Raw genomic sequence first — 20,857 nt, forward strand, 5'->3', positions numbered from 1 at the left:
GATGTCGGGCATCTGCATGTACCCATATATCATATTTGGGAAGTTTGGGCATTTGCAACTGGTTCAGGCATATAAATTCACATTTGAATGAACTCACTCACCAATTCATTTATCACTAAAAAGTTTGCCCAGAAGCTGCATTTTGTGTCTTCTTGTTGAAGCAAAATCATATTTACTTAAATACTACTGTTCATCAGTATGTTTTCAAATTGTTTATATAGATGGCAAATGTTGTGGCAAATGTTGCTTCCAAAATATCATACACGTTTTATTCCTAGATGAATTCTCTTCCTTAGATTTCCTAAGACAAATCAGTTCAACTGGATCATAAACAACTGTTTCAAAAGAATGATTTGTTTCCAAATCAAACATCACAATCAAGATCAAGTAAATTCAAACACTGTGGGATTCAAAATGTAAAAACCAACATACATTATAACAAATGAGAAATATAATATAACATAGCATAACATAGCATAACATAACATAACATAGCATAGCATAACATAACATAACATAACATAACATAACATAACATAACATAACATAACATAGCATAGCATAGCATAACATAACATAACATAACATAACATAACATAACATAACATAACATAACATAACATAACATAACATAACATAGCATAGCATAGCATAGCATAACATAATACAATATAATATACAAGTAAAAAAAAAAAATACTGCATTAAGGTATACAAATGCTAGAAGCATTTTCACTTGTAGTCTCAGACTTTGGACTGAAAAGATGAAAAGAGATGCTTGTCATTAAAATTAAAAGTTCATAAGCTTCTCAGAACCCAAACCACTAATTTCCACAGTTAACTGACCCCTGACCCTTACTATACTCAAACAAAGTTAGCAAAAAGTCTTTCAAAGTATGAAAACTTCAGCTCTCTGAGATTAAAAAGAAAAATGTATGTAAGATGTTTAATTGATGTCATGGAGTCAAATACAAAGCAACAATTATAATTATCATGGCTTATTATAATTCTTAAAACAATAATAGGTTTTAGAGGGGTGTGAATTTTGTCAAATCTTTCTTTGAAGTCGTCACATTAATCAAGCCTGCAGATATTACTTGCAGCTGGGATTTAAACAAAAGAGCATGTCCAATATTATTTCTGAGAACCATTAATAAATTATACAGTTGATAATAAATGATAAAACCCACAGAGCCTCACCCATTCGCCTGTTTTCTAAATAATTCTGTTTGCATGAATAGAAAACAGAACAATGTCTTCCAGAAGGATTTTTACAATAACTTTACCATGGTGATCATGCATGTGCTAACCAGGTGGGATGCCGAAAGTTTCCAGCAGAAAGCAATTTGTCTTTTAAACACTGCTGTGCAACGTGACACTATCACACCCAATAATAAAATATTTGTTGTTTAAAGGGTAAGTTCATCTGTCATCATTTACTCACACTAATGTTGCTTGATGTGCGAGGACCAATGAGGTTCCTTCTTGTGTTACACAGCACATTTGAGTTTATGCAAGAACCAACGTTTGCTGAACAATGTTTATGTGTGAATAAAAGCCTAAATTCAATCTGTTCATCATATAAAGCAATTGAGTCATCTTTAGACAATTTGTACTAAACTGCTCGATTCATATGGATTAATATTACGATCTCTTTATGAACTTTTTGAAGGGATAAAGTGTAGTTGCGTGGACTGTCAATGGAGGGACAGAAATATCTCAGATTTCATTTAAAAATATCTTCATTTGTGTTCAGAAGATGAAAGAAAGTCTTACGTTTTTTTGGGGTGAACTAACCCTTTAATGTACAGTAATGAGAAGCAGGGCTATACTACACAAATGTATATTCACATAAACTCTTGTGTTTTTATTATTCAATTAATTCCGTCAGAAGTCAAGGGTATCTCTGTTAGCTGGCTGCAAGAATATAAAAATAATATCATTTTATTAAACATTGAAGTGCTTTTGACTGACCTTTATATTCAGCAGGTGGAAAGAAGCAGTCGGTAGATGAAGAAGAGAGATGCAGCACGACCTTCTCCAAAAGATCAGCAAGTACTACGAGAGCAGCAAACAGAAAAGAGGAAACCTGACCGTCAAGGCAATTCCCTTTGAATCAAACCTCAAATCTCAAGCAAAAGAGCCTCTGTCATATAAAGAGTGGATGCTAGAGAAATCAAAGAATATCTTGAGCTACAATATAATATATTGAAATATTCTACTCTTAATCCAGAAAAACACAGCATGGTTTAAGAGGGTTTTACAGCTTTATCATTAATGTATTAATAAATTTAATGTAAAAATGAAATGTCTTTCTTGCGGAGATCAGACCGTAAAATTAAAGAAAAAGACATACTATACAGACATTAAGGTGTGGAAGTAAATAAATGCCAAAAACTTAAGTCTAAAAATGAATCGCACACTTCACATTGTAAACAATCTTTTCTGCATTTACAGAAACTGGTCTTGCAGAATTAGAGATCCTGAATACATTCATTTATAAGCTTTCTCTTCCAAAATAAATAACATTTGGAACATATAATGCAAAAGAGCTTTGTTTTGAATTTAAAAGGGTCATTTCATACATTTTTTTTATCTTTTTATTTGTTTTTCCATTATTTTATTTGTACATCCAAGTTCACAGTATTTTTCCCTCTGGTTCACTTTTAATTTGGCCAAACAGTCATATTTAGTTTTATTTTTTAAAATGATTTTTCACTATCTCTCTGTCCCTTCAAATTAAACAGGCTGCTGTTGTGCCTTTAGGACCTCTATGTAAATGCCCTCTTTGCATGTGAAATGAGTAACAACACTGACTCACGAGCTGCAGCTTTGCTGTCGAGCCTAATATAGTTTGTGCTGTCCCGGCCTTCAATAACAGCCTCTTTGCAAAGCCTGCATTACACTGTGATAGGATCACAAAACAATCTGCACTGAAATGTGATGTGAAAAAGGATTGGACTGTGGTAGGATAGGACTGCCACTGAAAAGGATGGGATATTGTTAGTTCTTCTGGTGTTAAGGAGAAGCATCTATGCTTGGGAGCCTCTTAGTATTTATCCTACATCATCACACCCCTTATTACCTCAAGGTGACAGGGCAGACATGTTGTTTGCCCAGAAATTTGATTTCTCATTACTGACACCTTTAAATACTGTAAAAAGATTAGAGATTCTGTGCATCTTGCTGTGAATTTCAGACAGAGCTGAATGTGGCTCATACCGTATCCAGTCAGAGTATTTGACTTTGTAGCCATGACCTTGCAGAACTGTCTCCTGCAGTCATCCATCCAGCTAGCATCTCTCTCATTTTCTTTAGACGAGGCCAAGAAAGCACTGATCTCTGACTCTGAGAAGAAATACGCAGTGTTCAAAGTCTATGACAGTTTACGGCACGCACTTTGTGACTCTGACTTGTAACTGCCAACTGCATAACTACTTGGCCTTCAAAAGTACAATATACCGACTCAAGCCAAGTAAAATTTTTAAGAAACTTCACTGAGACATTGAATAGGCCTTCACACACATATTGATGCATGTTCCTAAAGGAAGAGTGTTTACTAGGCGTTAAGAACCTCTGGTCTCTATTTACTGAGCTGGAAACAGCTGTCAAATTGAAATAAAGATGTATCGCCGTGACAGTAAAGAAGAGAAATGAGTCTGTCATAAAGAGAGAAAGTGTCCTTGAAGTTACTAGTACAAAGTAGAACCCTGTAAAACACTGAATCAAACTGGAACTGTTAAATAAGAGGATTCCTTTCATAAATTAGGGAAATAACACATAAAATGCCAAGAGATTGTTCTTACCCTGTTTAGTGCGGAGAGTCTTGGGCACATCAAGGATGTAAAACTTGGGCAGAGGGTAGGCAAACACCATTGGCCATGGGTAAGGGTCACTTCCCTAAGGGACAGATGGAACACTTTGCATAATTATGGTACACTGTGGTGTCATGAAGAATGTCGGTAACCAAACAGTTGATGGACCCCATTGACTTCCATAATAAAAAAAAACTTAAAAATAAAAAAAACTATGGAAGTCAATGGGGTCCAACAACTGTCTGGCTACCGACATTCTTCAAGATATCTTCTTTTGTGTTCAACAGAAGAAAGAAACTCATACAGGTTTGGAACAACTTGAGGGTGAGTAAATGATGACAGATTTCTCCTTTTTAGGTGAACAATCCCCTTAATATATATATATAGGCTATATATTTTAAACACAAAAAAAAACCATGAGATTTTGCCTTCTACAGCTTAAAAACATAATTATGTAATTATTTCTATTTCAAATAAATGCTATTCTTTTAAACTTTATTCATCACAGAATCCTGAACAAAATGCATCATGGTTTCCAAAAATATTAAGCAGAACAACTGTTTTCAACATTGATAATAATAAATTAAAAAAAAATGTAATTGAGCACTATGTTTTAATGAATGTCTTGAGCACAAATATTAAGCATTAATCATAGAATGATTCCTGAAGGATCATGAGACACTGAAGACTGGAGTAATGATGCTGAAAATTCAGCTTCGTCCACACAAAAATAAATTACATTTGAAAAATATTAAAATAAAAACACATTATTTTTAAATTGTAATAATATTTCACAAAATTACTTTTAAAAACAAAATAAATCTTACTGGCCCTAAACTTTTGAACTGTATTGTATTTTTTAATTGTCAACTCAATTTAATTTGTAAAAACATTTTTGTCTGACCTCCTGAGGTCACAATTTTCTCAATTTTAAGCATCTCCATTAACTGTGCCAAAACACATTTTTTCCTTTGCTACAATAATAAATATTTATTGCAGTTTCAAATCAAGAGTCTGATTTCATTATAAAACAAATGAAAAATAAAGAATAACACATAAGGGCTTTGTTTGTCAAACACAAAAAGGCTGCAGTTTTATTTTATTAAATTTTTTATCCAGTCGTGATAATCACTTAAAGATGTGTTGAGTCATCTACCAGAGCCACATACTATATGTCATATTCAGTCATCACTCAAACTGTCACATATGCATCTATTTTTGTAACCAGACTTCGCAATTCTTCTTTACATTACAACAAAGGATCAGCAAAGCTCTATTTAGAAGAACAATATTTGTTGTTCACACCACTAAAATAATTTGAGACATTTGAAATACAGCACATTCTTAATAAACAACTGACAAAGCAGCAATAAACATGGAAATAATGTTGATATATGAATGCTGATATTTAAGACCCCATTTCTGTTTTTTAAATTCTAAACATGAGATGTAGAGGCATCTAAAACTAGATTATTAACTTGGGCACAGTTACAATTATGTAAAATAGTGCAAAAGCATCCTGTCTTCAATAACAGAACAAATCTCACTATCCCTTTTCCGAACTGAATAACCAGGATGAAACAGCTTTTTATTTACAGTGTTAATAAATAATGTGTCTTGCAACCAAATTGCAAACTGTGACACTTTGCTTCAGTGGATCTGTATCTACAACGTGATAAACTGTACCCTCACCTTCTCCAGGCCTCTGCGAGGAAGTCTCCTCTCTGACGGGCCACCAACTGTGCAGATTCGAACAAGGATATGGTTTCTTTCCACAGACAGTCCATCAATGATGAATTCCCTAAGGGTGATGAAGACAGTATAAAGAATTAATGTATAGTGTTTCCACAGTATGCTCATATTGTACATACAGGATATCTAAGTCTATGGTAAATGATAAAACAGTTTTGTAAAGTGACTGTTTGTTGACCCTGAATTAGTGTCTTGTTGAACCACAGAGTCAGAGTTGGTCACTCACCCTTCACCCGAGGGCGGCTCTGTGACATTGTCCTTCTGACCCTGCAGCAGTAACTCGCTGAGGTTATACTGAGACTCCAGCAGAAGAAAAGAATCCAGGTTACAACACAGCACGCTCAAGAGCCTGGAAGAGCGCAGATGGGATACAGAAGTGTTTAAAAAGGAAAACAAAGAACAAGCAACATTACTTTAATTGTACATACTCAGCTAAAAACATAGCTGAGAAATGGATGGATGGATGGATGGATGGAGCATTCAGTATCGGTGCATACTTCCGTACCATACAATTTTGACTTGATGTTTGCGTTACAACTTTTCTACATTACATAAAATTGAAGTCTTTTTGACATTTTATTATGTTATAATACTTTCTCTTACCTCAACTTAAAAATGCAGAAACAACAAGGCATTTGTAGGTAGATGTCAATTCATTCATAAATGTAATTCTTTTTCATTCTTTTTAACTTATAACTCATTAGTAGACTAATGCCTAAAGCTCAGTTGAATTTGTTCTCGGTCATTAGACATGAGGTTTTAGATATTATAGTGCCTTAGAAGTCTGTCTGAAATCAGTTAACTTAGGATGTTCCTTCATTCAGAAACGCTGGCTGTGAAGTCAGCAGCCTTAGCCTTTGGACGCAGCCTGTTCTCTGCTAATGTGACTGTGATCACAAGGCCGAGTGGGCTATCCAAAGCATAATAACTGTCAGATGTTTGGATACAGATAATCCTAACAGCACTCAGCTCTTCAAAGTCTGTAAACTCTATAAAATATCATATGTAGTTACTGAATAATAGGAAGGTTGCAAAGAAAATTAAACACCTTTACAAATCAGATGCATAATAATGCTGGTTAACCTCCTTTGTTTTTACATTTTTTTAATGGGTCTAATGCTTAGTCTCAAATCTGTCACAAGGGGGCGATTTATCTATACACAACTGTGATATTGTAACATCTACAGATAAATACTAGAACTGAAGGACTTCAAAACACACCTCAGATGACCGAGGGTGTGAACTGCATGCTGATATTTCGCAAACGGACCATATTCCATGTAAACACAAGAGTGTGGGACTCATCATATAGCATGTGGATCTCTCCACAAACCCAAGAGTCACAGTTTTGTCATTTCCCACTTACCCACACCCAGGAAATTATATTGCTTTATGCGCCTGTTCACCTCTTGAGCCCTGCCATCCCAACAGCCAGACATCTATTACTGAGTCACTTTATCAAATGACAGATATGCTGCACTGTCTGGCTGGTTATTGCGATCGTTACCCCATAGAATGTCATCCATTTGAACTTATAAGTTGAAATCATAGTTTTAGAGTTTCTTTAAGAGTTGGTATCTTAGATAAGGAGACAAGAATTCAAAAGACTGAACCTTGAAAAATGTCTGGTTATTGAGTTAAGAGTTTGTTTGGTAAGCTTTTGTACACTGTGTGCTGATCAAACATTGTATGACTGTTTTCATGGACTTCTAGGATGACGTAACCTAATGGATGTGGGGAATTAAGACCCAGGGTGTGGTCAGATTTACTTTTGTTCTGCAAATTTTCACAGCCAATTTTTTTGGGGAATCCCACCCGATCAGGGACTCCGCGTGAGGGTGAAAGATTTCTCATGCAGACCATCATCGGGGCTCGTTTGACATGCAACCATTTGACCCTTTTCACATTTCCAGGTTTCCCAGAAGCGGAAGTTGCCAATAGTAGTGAATGAGAGACAACATTAAATATAAGTTGTTCCCACTTGCTAAAATGGCAAAAGAAAAAAACTCCACAATACTGTTTTCACAACTTTCAAAAAGAAGAGTTTTACATGGGCAACCACACACATTTTCTTCAGAAAGTCATACTAATTGGTACTTTACTTTATTTCATCCTGCAAACTTTCAAGGGTGTAAACAATGTTTCTACTCAAACCATTAACATGAATTGTTACCGGATGGATAATGATGAAAATTATGCATTTCTATATTTTTACCAGAATATGCCTGAGGATCTCACTCTTTTCTATGCCACAACTTACATCTTGACTTTATTGAGGGAAATACAGCAAACCTAACATGAGAGCAACAAATAAACAGCACTTGGTTTCATCATCACAATTGTTCTTTGGATTGCCAAAGGCAACTTCCTCTGCACTGAGGCGAAATGCCATATAAAGATTTAGATTCAGGCGGAATAAGACAAACACACGCTAAGAAACTCACAAGAAGACAGAATGTTTATTTAAAATCTCAATCAAAATTGACACATCTTAGCAGTCATGTATGGATTAAAATGATTGAACACACTTTTTCATATCTATAAATGTTTACGCTCAAATAGAACCTAATCTCCTGCCATACTCCAACTCTGGTTCTGGACTTGGAAAAGCGATGCCACATGCAAATAATAACTAATAACTAACCATTCATCACATAGTTAGGAGAAGTTAAAAGGGAGGAGAAAAAGCGTCCTATATCTTTTGCTGTCAAATGTTCATCCAATTGACCTCTACAGTATTTTGGCACTAACCTAACTAGGCAGATGCCAAAATGGGTAGGTTGCTTTGACATTTTCTTATCCGTGAAAAGCATCAATAAAACGACACAAGATAAAACAAAACAATAAAATAAATAGTTCACTTGCAGTGAGCATAAACATTGTTTGCGCCAACAACACTGTGTATTGTGGAGTGAATTATTAGCTGCTGAGAGTGTGAAACCACTGAATATACATTTGTAAATTGATGATCTGTTCATGCAATATTAATACATGCTTTTTATTACCACCTTGTTCTTAATACTCAATTATTTTGCCCTTTTCAGAAACCTAGATTAAAGTCTCTAAAAAAGGCTCCTTATGAAATGTGGAGGGTTACGTTATGTTATGCTCATAATGATAATATTGACATAATCCTTTATAATATAAATACCACCGGTGGGGGAAATAACTGGCACAGCACTATGCATCTATGTAAATGTGATCTCAAGCTGCGGCAAGTGATCTAAAGAGCTGAACCAATTCTGTTTCTGATAGCTGATAAAAAATGTAAAAAAGAATTTATTTTTAAACTATGGTAATTCATTTATATGTGAACAAAATGCATCAAAAGTGTTCCTTTTTAACAAGTAGATGGATTACACCAGTCAATTCTGGTTCCTTTGAGAGCCCGAGAACTCTTTCATATCCTGGTATCACCCTGTCTGGCATTAATTCAGGATAATCATAGCACAGAGAACACAAAGAGCTGAATCAATCAGCCATTGATCCCCAGAGAAGAATGAACGGAGAAAAAAGGCTAATCAGATAATAAACCTCTATAAGGACCCTCTATCACTTCTGTGCTCTTCCTGTCCATTTACTGGTAGAGAGAAGTGAACTATTGATCTTACCTCAGGCCAAACGTGTGGGACTGCTCGTAGTTGAAAAGGGAGTGAACCTTCGCATCAGAGTTAATAATGATGAGGCGGTCAATCAGGTCCTGACGGGAAGAGTCAGTGAGTCATTATCAAAAATGCATGATTTCAAAATAAGTGTGACAAAGACCACAGCGAGTTCAAAGACACACCAGTCAAAGGGTGCCCTCCAATGATCATGATTAGAACTGCAAATGAAGAAAATCTGAGCTGCTTAATTTTATATTAAACAACTCTGAGAGTTTTACCTGTCTCTTCATCAATACTGTTTTATCAGCAGACACAACTTAGATATGATTTAGTCTTGTGTAGCCAAGAACCACCAACTTAGACTGGAAGACACCTTCTGGCCATGTACAGTAACCAACCACTGTTCATTTAGTTTTTATGTACTATTTAAAAACAAATAATGATAAATCAGTCCCCTATGAATGGTTGTACACAAATACAGGAAAATGGAGGGAAATGTGTAGAGACTCTGTAAAATTATTAGTTAATATCGTTGCAAAATTTAGAGTCAGTAATTTTTTTTTTTTTTTTTTTTATATGCTCACCAAGGCTGCATTTATTTGATTAAAAATACAGTAAAAACAGTGCTATTGTAAAATATGATGACACTTTAAATTCAAATTATTACATATTTGAACTGATTTTCATACATTAATGTATTTAAAATTTAGAATTATTCCTGTAATGCAAAGCTGAATTTTCAGGGGTCATTACTGCTGTGATTAGAAATCATTTTAAAATGCTGATTTGGCACATAAGAAACATTTCTTATAAAGAAATGGTATTATTACCACAGTTTAAAACAGTTGTGCTGCTTAAACTTTCTGGATTCTTGATGAATACAAAGATCAAATTTTTTCGAACAATATAAAAGTCTTTACTCTCTTTTTTGATCAAATTAATTCATCCTTGCTAAAAAAAAGAAAGAAAGTTTTATTCATTCAGAATAAAACAACCCTGTATATACTTTATACTGCTCATACCGCTCACAGAAAAATTCCTACTTGTAAAATTCACTCAATACAAGTTAGTTATGTGAACAATAGGCATCAGAAGATTAGTGAACAGACTGTGGGCGGTTCATGGCTGTGAGCTGAGACTAGACATATATAGGACAGTTTGGGTTTGTCTATTATACTCACTAAAACTGATGTGGCCATCTCTCTCAGATTGTACTCTGTCTTATTAGGAAGCGCTCGATGTCCCAGCAGCTCCCACACAGCGTGAGGTGATGAAAGCAGATTGACTAGAGACAGGAAGGACTACACACACACAAAACTCACTCAAAATCATTCAGAAATATATCACCCATAATTGGGGTCAAAACAATGTCAAAAAGTATTTCGATTTTTAGTGTTCGTCCTTAATGGTTTATTCAAAACAATATGAAAAAGGTCTGCTTTCATAATCTTTTATTAAATGTAATAATTTGCTACTGGATAATTTTAACCAGGTAAAATGGGAATGTAATTTCAAATTAACTTTAATGTGGTTGGTGGGTCATTGTGCGCACTGTTACATTTATTTATGGAATTATTCAGTGTAGCTTTTGTAGGCAGACTGTGGAAATTGGCAAATCGAAAACTAATCCATAGAATCTCAATGAAGCATAGCTTTTGCTTCTAAATAACTGTAAATAGCAAACAATTTCTGAATATTAATTGCAAGATAAATGATAGGGGAGTCAGGACCTTGAGGCAGCTCCTGTCAATAGGGTCCATTGGAGTAGATTTCGGATGGACCACCCTCACATCCTCTCGACCACACTCCAAGGCTGACCACAGCTCCACCACGATTGTCTGGAAAAATCCTGCGAATCCACTCAAAGTTCAACTCCTTCAACAGCCTGAAAACCTAGTTTCCAGGTTAAAACATTTCCCTTGCGCAACGTCATCTCAGTGACTAACAGCGTACATGAGCAATAGTTAATCAATAGTACCAGGAAATGTAATGATTGCAGAAACAATAACAATGTTCAGTCATTTTTTAACATGACTTTTGCTGTCTGAAGCTGTAAGGAGAAAATATGGAAGATGTTGTTCTTAACTCTCTTGATATAGATGAAATTGGTCATAAATAATACTTCTAGCTACCTGAGCTTTGCAAGGCCACAATGCCTGGGGCTGTGGAAGCCACCTGGGTCACCATCACACCATAACCAAACTTCTCACACATGCTGACCTAAGATAAGAGAAAGAATGGAGGAAATACACATCCTTCAAATTCCAGAGTCTGGAAATTTGTAATATCTAGCTCAAAAAAATATAAATAAATGTCCCCAATGGCAAGCGAGTAGACTCAAGTAATGAAAACTTGTGCATAAATGTACACTACAATTTGATTTTATATAAATGTTATATACTGTTTACAAGGGTATTATTATATTATATTATATTATATTATATTATATTATCAAAAGTTATGGTGGCCACCATGTTGAGATCATATGACCACACTTTTTGGGTGAACTATCCTTTTAATATAAGTATCACTAGCCACTACTATTCTTTATCAGAATAAAATGCTTTTGAAAGTGGCATCTGATTATATTACCTGTAGTTTTTTGGTGAATCTTGAGAACATGTAGGCGACGCACTCGTTAATGGCTCCAGTCTGTTGGAGGAGCAGCAGTCCTTTTGGTGTGGCAGCAAAATTCAGCAGGTTGTCCAACAGCATCTCTTCCCAGGCCACCCTGTAGGAACCAGGATAAAAGATTTAAGAAGAGAGTTCATTATTATTTCTTGTTCATTCCCACAAAACAGCATTGGCAGGCCAAGCTCGAGTTTAGCACAGAAACAAACAGCTTGTGCAGGAACAGGAGATCACTGGAGGCATGATGGAGAGATACTCACACGCTCTGCAGCTCCTGGGAAGCCAGCACTGGGGGAGCTCCAGGAACAGGAGTGGGAACTCTCTCTGACATTGAGCTTGTCTGTGGGGGAAGAGAATTCGCTGTCAGGCTGGACTGCTACACGGCATTCAAACCCATTGGCTAAGTAATGAGACGACATGTTGAATGCAATGTTGATTCCTCACACCGTTCGAACTCAGCCTTTTTGAAGGCAGGGGAACCCCCGGGAGGTTTCATTAATGATGGCGCAGCACTTTACTGCTGCTTCTATATTCAACAAATCCTCTTTACACAGCCCAGAGATTGGACGTTCAGCATTTCTTCCAACATTAATACTGTTTTGCCTGGGGAACAGACACTGCAGGCTCTAAAGCAGCAGTTCAGAATAAGCTAAAAAAAAGTATAATGGAGGCTTGATTTTGGCTGTGAGAGGACTGATAATAACAAAAAAATTATTTTCAGTAAGGTCAGTAAGATTTTTTTTAAGGCGAGACACGGCAGGCAAAAACATCGATTTTTTTATGCAGTGGTCAGTTTTGAGATTTTGGGCTAGTTTACTCCTTCAGTATGTGTTCTTTCAAGCTGCTATAAAGAAAACGTTGAAAATATACATTAAGATGTTTATTTTATTACATTTTCTTTACTTGCGGCAGTAAGTTTCTCCCGAATTTACCAGGAAGTTAGCATTCAAACACGACACGCCGAGATCCGTCTGTTTACTGAAGTCTGTCATGACCGGGATCATTGTAAAGCTCTGAGTCTCCTGCACAACGCTATGTAACCCAAATATGGGCATTTCCTTTCTATCAGTAACCAATCGTGAATGTCCAAAGGGGGATTTAAAGATAACGCCGATTTCTCATTTAGAGCTATTCAAATCTTTACCTGCCGTTTTCTCAAAATGAGTTTTTTGCGTTTTTTTGTCATTCTCCAGTACATACTTCTCAGCCTATGTAGCACCTGTGTACACCAAACTTTCCAGTTATACACTTAGCAGTATTCTGAAGATATTTTCAGAGGGATTTTTTAATAAATCATTCCTGGCCTGATTTATGTGACATTTTAATAAAAAAAATATGGCGAAAATCTATTTTTTATGGCTATGGACAGCATATTTTGATTTCCTAGGTAATGAAAGCATATATCCTGAAATCCCTCTGAGTTTTTATTTTCATCTTGTGTGTAAACAAAATGAAAAAAGAATTTTATACCTGGCTTTATCATATGTTCAGATCTATCTACCAAAAATATATGCAAAATCGTGCATATTTAATGAGATAATGCCTAATTTGCATAATTAAACATACACATTTCTAAAACTTGTAATACATTTTTTTATATACTTGTGTACTTAATCAACTGAGGAAGTTTCATGGTGATATCTATTATTTTAAAATTTTACCCAATTCACCTGTAGTGTCTCGCCTTAAAGAAATAATACTTTAATTCAGCAAGGGTGCTTTAAATTGATCAAAAGTGACAGTAAAGACATTTTTATTTTTTAGAAAAGATGTCTATTTCATATAACATTTAACATTGATAATAATAAGAAATGTTTCTTGCACCAAATCAGCATTTTAGAATGATTTCTCAAGGATCATGTGACACTGAAGACTGAAGTAATGGCTTAAAATTTTTAAATATATTCAAATAGAAAACAGTTAGTTTTAAATTGTAATAATATTTCACAATTATTACTGTTTATATAATCAAATAAATGCAGCCTTCCTTGGTAAAAAACGTATTTCAAATCATTTTTAAAAAGTCTTTCTGACCCAAAATGTTTAAACAGTAATATATTTGGCAGTATGAGACAGGGACTGGTCAGATTCCCAGACCAAAATTCATCAGACACGTCTTTTCATAAAACATTACAACACCAACGATAGACATACAAGTTATTTTATCTATGATTAAAGGATTACTAATTAAAGTTACCAAATTTCTGTGCCACTGACCTCATGACACTCCTACAACCCCAGACATAAGACTAGTTAGATGACTAAAATAAGATGATGCAATTCTGGCTTTTATATAATCATTGATAGGATGATTAAGATAAAACGTACTCTCTAAATGTGTGCTTTTACCTTTCATTGGTTTACGTTTGAATAAATATACAGTATATCATTTCATGTATATAACATTCATAATAAATGTAGCTGCAAGCAGCAATTAACGGGGTTCAAGCATTTTAAGGCCTTTAAGCTCATGTATAAAACAATATTATGATTTATTTAGCAAGCATGTAACCACTTAAATCATAGAAGAAAAAAGACCATTTACAGCCAATACAGGCAATTTACCATAGGAAATATACTTTAAAAGCTTTTTAACAGTTATAACCTATGGTCCGATCACGCGAAGGCGCTCCCTGGTGGCCGAATTCTTTCGAATTTCTCACAGATCTCTAGGGCCGCCCAGCGACTTATACCGTTCACGATACCTCATACCTCATACCGTTCACGAGTTATAGCCACTTTAGTAAAAGTTCTTCAAACGTTTTGGCCCTTAAGAGACCGTGAATAGGAATAAGAAAAAATGTGGGGTAATTATTGACAAATAGAATAAACAAATAGGTTTGGTTCCGATTGGGCAAAAAACCTAGGACTAGTCAGCAAAAGTAGGTTTTTCAAAAAATCCACTACGCTACGCGCTTGAACCTCTTAATATAAACCTATTTCAAAGGTGCTATGGTAGGGGTCGGCCACTGACACGAGAGGTGTATGGATTTCATTTACATAAAGTCCATCGTATTTGCACACAGATGAACATTTTGAGGCAATCATTCCTCATAGTCACACAGCCTGTTTTATTAAGTTAGGAGCTATACATTACACACTATTATACTATGGTCTGTCAGAATACTTGATTCTGATTGGCTGTTCAATAAAACCATTTAATGCACAGGTAATCAGTTGAATCCAAGTCAGTTGAATCACAATTGTATTTGAACGCTGTTTTCATTGAAGCGCAGACACGGAAATCACGCTGTGCACACACAGAAACATTCAGCAGCACAGACATTTGTTATCAAACGCTGCCCCGTGACTTTTAGTAATATGTATCTTCGCTACTGAATCGCTAGATTATATTTCTCAGCAATGAGGGGATTACATCACTATTTTGAAGGAAATTCTGAAATAAATTCCATCATTTATTAATTCAAATAAATGTGATCTTACGCACTACTTTATCTCTGTGTGCCTGATTCAAAGCGGAGCGAGGTATTTTAACTTCCGGTAAAATATTGCGCTGCCTGCAAACATCAATAACAGCTTTAAGTTGTTATGTAAGCATAAGCGGGAAAATCCACGGCTGGCTGTGCATTAAATGATTTGAATTCATTTCACAGAGGAAACCTTTGGTTCTTTGCCTCCACGTCGTGCTAAAAAATCGCTTATGCACAGCTAGCCGTGGATTATTTGAACCTGCGCTAACGCAAAGACCCCACAAACCATTCGCAAGCTTCTGTGATCATCCCTCCGTGTGCCATAGGTTGCCGACCCCTGTGCTATGGCATAGTGGTTAAAGATCTGGGCTTGTAACTGAAGGATTGTAGGTTTAAAGCCCACAAGGTCATCACAATTTTATATTTACTTTATTGTTAGTCTGGATTAAACAGTCAGCTAAAGAGTATAACTGAACTAGTGAGGCTAATGTGTGTAAAGCTCACCGTTCTCCAGGCTTTAGCGATGCACTCGTGCAGGGTGTATGGCCGTAGAACTTGCAGCCCCTCGCAGGTGTTGTACATCTGCCGACAGACGAAGATAAAGGCCCCGCTCACGGCAGTAGAAATCTCCAGCTCACTGAACACATGCAGCTCTTTTGCCAACAGCCTCTGAGTAAACTGCACAACCACATGTGCAGCTGAAATACTGTGGAAATAACAGCAAAACATATTAGTATCGTGTTATTCTAATTTGATCAAATATTCAATCTGTGAATGTTATTTTAGAAATGGAAACTGTAATTTTAACTGCTGGATGAGTGTGGTCAAATGAATGGTGGTATAGCGTAGTGGATAACAACCTGGGCCCGGTTTCCCAAAGCGCTCTTATCTCTAAGTAGTTCTTAACCTATTCCTTAACCTCTCTCTTAACCTTATGGGACGGTTCCCGAAACGTTCGTACGCTAAGTATATCTTTTGTAAGTCACACTTTCGTAAGGTTGGTCTGGACCACTCTTAGCTTTACCTTATCACTGTTGCAGGTCTATATGAATATAATTCTGAAGTTTTAATACACCCAGACAGTGTTCAGTTAGGCTAATTCAAGTGTTTTCATGCAAAGAATAAAATTGTCATTACACTGATTATTATTTTTTAATTATATTATTATACAATATTATTAATTTAATTAAAACGCTCTTTTAAAGGCCAGTGAAAGCATAGGCTACTGTCAGTTAAGTCCTATTCGGACGCTAATATTGTTTCTCATGGGCTCGTCGTATTTTAAACATTTACAGGGGTAAGTCGGTGATTTTAGTGCCGTCCGAATCCATAATATCAGTGTTTTTCTCACCCAACCCGCGTAAAAATCCCTGGCCAAATTAGTACCTTCTGTTTTTTGACAAACAGGTCATGTGGTAATTTAATTGCCGCCTGAATCCATATCTCTGAGTTTACAAGAGATTTGAAATTCACGGTTTAAATCCTTTTTGATCACTGCCGAGCACCGTACGCAAGATGTAAACTTTTATTACTGAAATGCTGGAAAGTATTTACAAGAACAATATTTCATCGCAGCTCCACCTCAGCGAACAAAAATGGGAAAGAGAAGAAGGCACGTACATTTTTTAAAAGGTTATTGTGGCAGCAATATATGTTACAATTTTAAAATATGTAGGCTAGGTTATTATAGGCTATTATAGTTTGGATAATTTTTTATAATATCCAATAATCATAATAAATGCAATTTCAACTATTTCTGAAGTGCTTCTCTAATAAAGAACACCACTTTCTCACATAAACAGCCCCTGCACGAGAGAATAATTGATTCTCGAGCCATCGATTTCAACCAATTCAGCACCATCGCCACGGACAGCGCCGGGTAACGTCGCACGTAAGAAGGTATATCTTAAGCGGCTTCCTAAGGTATAGTTCGGGGAACACACTTAGGAACATAAACAAATTTGGTAAGATATATCTTTCAAGTCTTCTTAGCACGCTAAGAGTGAGCGTTATCGGGAAACCGGGCCCTGGGCAATTCTATTCTATATTATTCAACTTATTTTAAACGTAAATTATTCAACTTATTTTAAACATAAGAGTAGGTGCAGTCATTTGTAACTTGAATGTGCAAGGCTTCTGGTATCATCGGTTTCCAATTATTTTAGCTGTACAGACACAGTCTGTTATGTTGCTTGATATTGCAAACTGGTATTTGTTATCATATTATTTGTATTTATTATCGTAATCATAAACACACTGGTTTGTAGCGCAAAGAGTTATACCCTTTACTGCACTTTGTTATTCTTCTAGTTGTTTACCTATAGTAGCTAATAAATCGGGAATTCTCAAAGCTTACTTTCGCATTGCAAAATAAGGTGGATTCTATTTTAATGGCATTCATCTTTTGTTTCTTTTACAGAGTATGTTACAAGTCAACTCATCTCACTAAAGACACTGGTGTCAAAGGGTCCTTTCTTTTATTAAGAAGCTCATCTTTCATTCTATGCATGATGATATATATGGCGCAAGTGCTGACTAGCTCGAGATGACACTAGCAGGAAGAAAAAATAATGAATGTAACCTGAGAGCAAAATTAGATTTACTTACCTTTCACCCTCGGCCGAGACGAGATTTCTGTCATAAAGCAGGAGTGATAAACCTCGTTCAGTGGTAGCGATCCTCGCCAGGGTGTCTGCTATGTGAGTCAGGGCACTTTCTAGGGAATTTAATTTGGGCTGCAACAAAAGACAAATTGAAAATGCTTGGGGTGAACAGTATAATGCATATAAAATGCTGCAGATGAGGTCTCTGATGAGATGTTATATAAAAGCTTACAGTTTTATTTCAGGATTTAAATTAACAGGCTTCTTCTGTAGTGAAACTGTAAAAATATTCTGTTCACGTCTTCAATGAGGACGCATCATGGAAATGGCATCAATTCCTCTCTTATATGTACAGTCCATAGAGTTGCTCTAAAATCCATTTGTCCTATATACTGTATCTTTTGGTCTTTTGAAATAACATACTATGTACAGTACACTAACATTCAAAAGTTTGAGGTCAGTAAGATTTTTCTTTTTTTTAAAGAAATTAACAGGAAGGATGCCTTAAGTTTATGACAGTAAAGACTGTTTTCAACATTGATGATCATTTAAAATGTCTGATTTCTGAAGGATCATGTGACACTGAAGACTGGAGTAATGATGCTGAAAATTCAGCTTTGCCATTACAAGATTTTTTTTCCATATATATATATATATATTAATATTTTACATTTTAATTATATATTTAACATGTTACTACTTTTATTGTATTTTAACCAAATCAATTCAGCCTTGATTAGCATAAATATTCTTTCAAAAATATACACATGTAAACACATGTTACAAAATTTTGCATAAACATATTCTAATGTTGTGGGAATATAAATAGCGAAAATGGCTCGTTTTGAAATTTTGTAATGGTTGTACAAACCCTGTATTACGTTATGTATGTATAGTAGTATGTTACCATATGTTTTTTTAAATAAATAAATACAATTAAGAAAAAAAGAAAGAAATCATTATAGAATTAATGTCAAAAACAACAACATATTAACATAAAACTACCCACATTAGCATGCCTATTCAGTATTCAGGAACTTTCCCCGCTATAATGGACGAGAGTGTGCACTATTTGTGAAGATAAATCAAACAAATAAATTCAATGAAAAGAAGTAAAATACTACAAGTAGGAGTAGTAGAAAGGGCCCCTGTAGTGAAGCAGAATTCACATTTCATAATTATGTCTAGACTCTTGATAACACATTTTCTGATGGAAGTGTTCATGTTCAGCTGACCAGCTTTCCTTTAAGCAGGGTGATAACGGGAGCCAGCAGAGTCTCTATAACAGGGATTTGGTAGAGACACTCCACAGCACACTCAGTGCGGTCACACAGGGTCCTTAACACCTCCATCACAAGATGAGTGGGAGACAGGGAGTCTAGAGAATACACAAACACAGACATACATACCTGTAATAAGTCGTTGGGAGCTTTAAGACCCCTCTGTTGTTGGCCTTTAGTTTTACTGCAGATCTCAGTTAATGAATGATTTAAGTGTGTGCAGCACAACATGTCCAACAAAAGACAAACCAAGGGAAAATAAGTATTTCTTCCAGTGTAAAAAAAAAAAGTCTACCTCTTTTAAAAAATATGTTATGTGTCTTAATAAGTGATTTGTGATTAATTTACTCCAAATTCTTATGACTTTCTTTCCTCTGTGGAACGCAAAATGAGAAATGTTGAATAATCTGATGGTCATTTTTTAACACAATTTCAAAAAATATAAAAAATGGTTATTTTCTCACTTTAATGTTATTCCAAACATATGTTATGTGTCTTAATAAGTGATTTGTGATTAATTTACTCCAAATTCTTATGACTTTCTTTCCTCTGTGGAACGCAAAATGAGAAATGTTGAATAATCTGATGGTCATTTTTTAACACAATTTCAAAAAATGAAGAAAGTCATACAAGTTTGGAATAACATTAAAGTGAGAAAATAACCATTTTTTATATTTATTTAGGTGAACTACAGTTTCCCTTTAAATAAGCATCCAAATCAATAATCAGCTCCACATAATAAGATAATCACTGGAACTGTATAAAGTGCAGTCCTGTAAGTTTTCTAGATAAGATTGAATCATTTATCCTCCCAAGGAAGTGAGTAAGTTCATTAACCTGAGGAAGACATAATAGGCCCTTGTTCTAATACAGTTGTGTCACTGTGAGAAGGATGATCTGGCACACCCATTTTAGCACTAACATTTACATAATGTTAGTGCTAATCATAAAAAAAAAATATCACACACTTAGACACACTATGGGCAGGCGTGGTGGAGTTTCTGATGTAGAGTTAATCAGAGTTTTATGACGCACCTGCATGTGGTGTCTCACCACAGGATGGTTTTGGGTGTTGGTATATGATATTGATCAGAATCACAACCAAGTCGGTCAAAGTTACCGGATCTGAAACGGGACAAATTTAACACGTTTAACACGTAGAGTTTTACACGTAGAGATCATTTAGTGAGTCAGACTTGTTATTCTCAAAAATGATTGCTTCCTCCCCTCCAAACTTACCTCTCCGCTTCTTCACTTTAATGGGGAAAAGTTTCCTTCCATTAGTGTACATCACAAGCCTCCCGAGCACACACAGCGAGTGAACGAAATAAACAAACTCCAGCTCTTTAGAAGTGTAGAGAGTTCTCCGAGCAGGGCCTGAGGGGCAAAACACAAGAACATCTCATTCGCAGAGCATGCTCTAAATGGATTCAGTCATTTGCATGTGACCTCCAGTTTCTAAATTAGCACTGAAATATAAATTTTTATCTTTACACAAACCTGAGTGCAGAAAGGTTGCATATTCAAAAAGCATTAGAGGAGAAAGTAGTTTGGGTTATTTTTACTGGGTCTCACAAAACTCGTAAAATACACGTCCAAGTCCCATAACAAAAAGGAAGACTTGTATTAATTTTTTTAAGTCAGTTTTTGTGGGTGGACTACTAAATTGCCATTCCAAATGCTGGAACAAAGAAAAATAAATATTTATAGTGTATATACATAAAAGTACATTTAATTTTTT

At 35.4% G+C, this 20,857-nt stretch overlaps 1 protein-coding gene across 1 annotated transcript in view; it reads right to left on the reverse strand.

Moving 5' to 3' along the window:
• Nucleotides 1-20,857, reverse strand: part of tbc1d32 (TBC1 domain family, member 32) — a 43,039-nt gene that overhangs the window by 14,613 nt on the left and 7,569 nt on the right. Inside the window, exons 13-28 of the mRNA XM_082148179.1 lie at nt 20,356-20,493; nt 20,152-20,241; nt 19,072-19,214; nt 17,841-17,968; nt 15,738-15,939; nt 12,063-12,142; nt 11,764-11,902; nt 11,304-11,391; nt 10,902-11,020; nt 10,353-10,472; nt 9,178-9,266; nt 5,793-5,915; nt 5,507-5,615; nt 3,806-3,899; nt 3,222-3,347; nt 1,974-2,057 (exon numbers count right to left, since the gene is read on the reverse strand). Of these exons, the coding sequence (XP_082004305.1) occupies nt 1,974-2,057; nt 3,222-3,347; nt 3,806-3,899; nt 5,507-5,615; nt 5,793-5,915; nt 9,178-9,266; nt 10,353-10,472; nt 10,902-11,020; nt 11,304-11,391; nt 11,764-11,902; nt 12,063-12,142; nt 15,738-15,939; nt 17,841-17,968; nt 19,072-19,214; nt 20,152-20,241; nt 20,356-20,493 (1,872 nt within the window). The remainder of the gene's footprint in view (nt 1-1,973; nt 2,058-3,221; nt 3,348-3,805; nt 3,900-5,506; nt 5,616-5,792; nt 5,916-9,177; nt 9,267-10,352; nt 10,473-10,901; nt 11,021-11,303; nt 11,392-11,763; nt 11,903-12,062; nt 12,143-15,737; nt 15,940-17,840; nt 17,969-19,071; nt 19,215-20,151; nt 20,242-20,355; nt 20,494-20,857) is intronic.

The sequence above is a fragment of the Leuciscus leuciscus genome (genome assembly GCF_965113295.1).
Source record: "Leuciscus leuciscus genome assembly, chromosome: 19".
NCBI classification, from domain to species: Eukaryota; Metazoa; Chordata; class Actinopteri; order Cypriniformes; family Leuciscidae; genus Leuciscus; species Leuciscus leuciscus.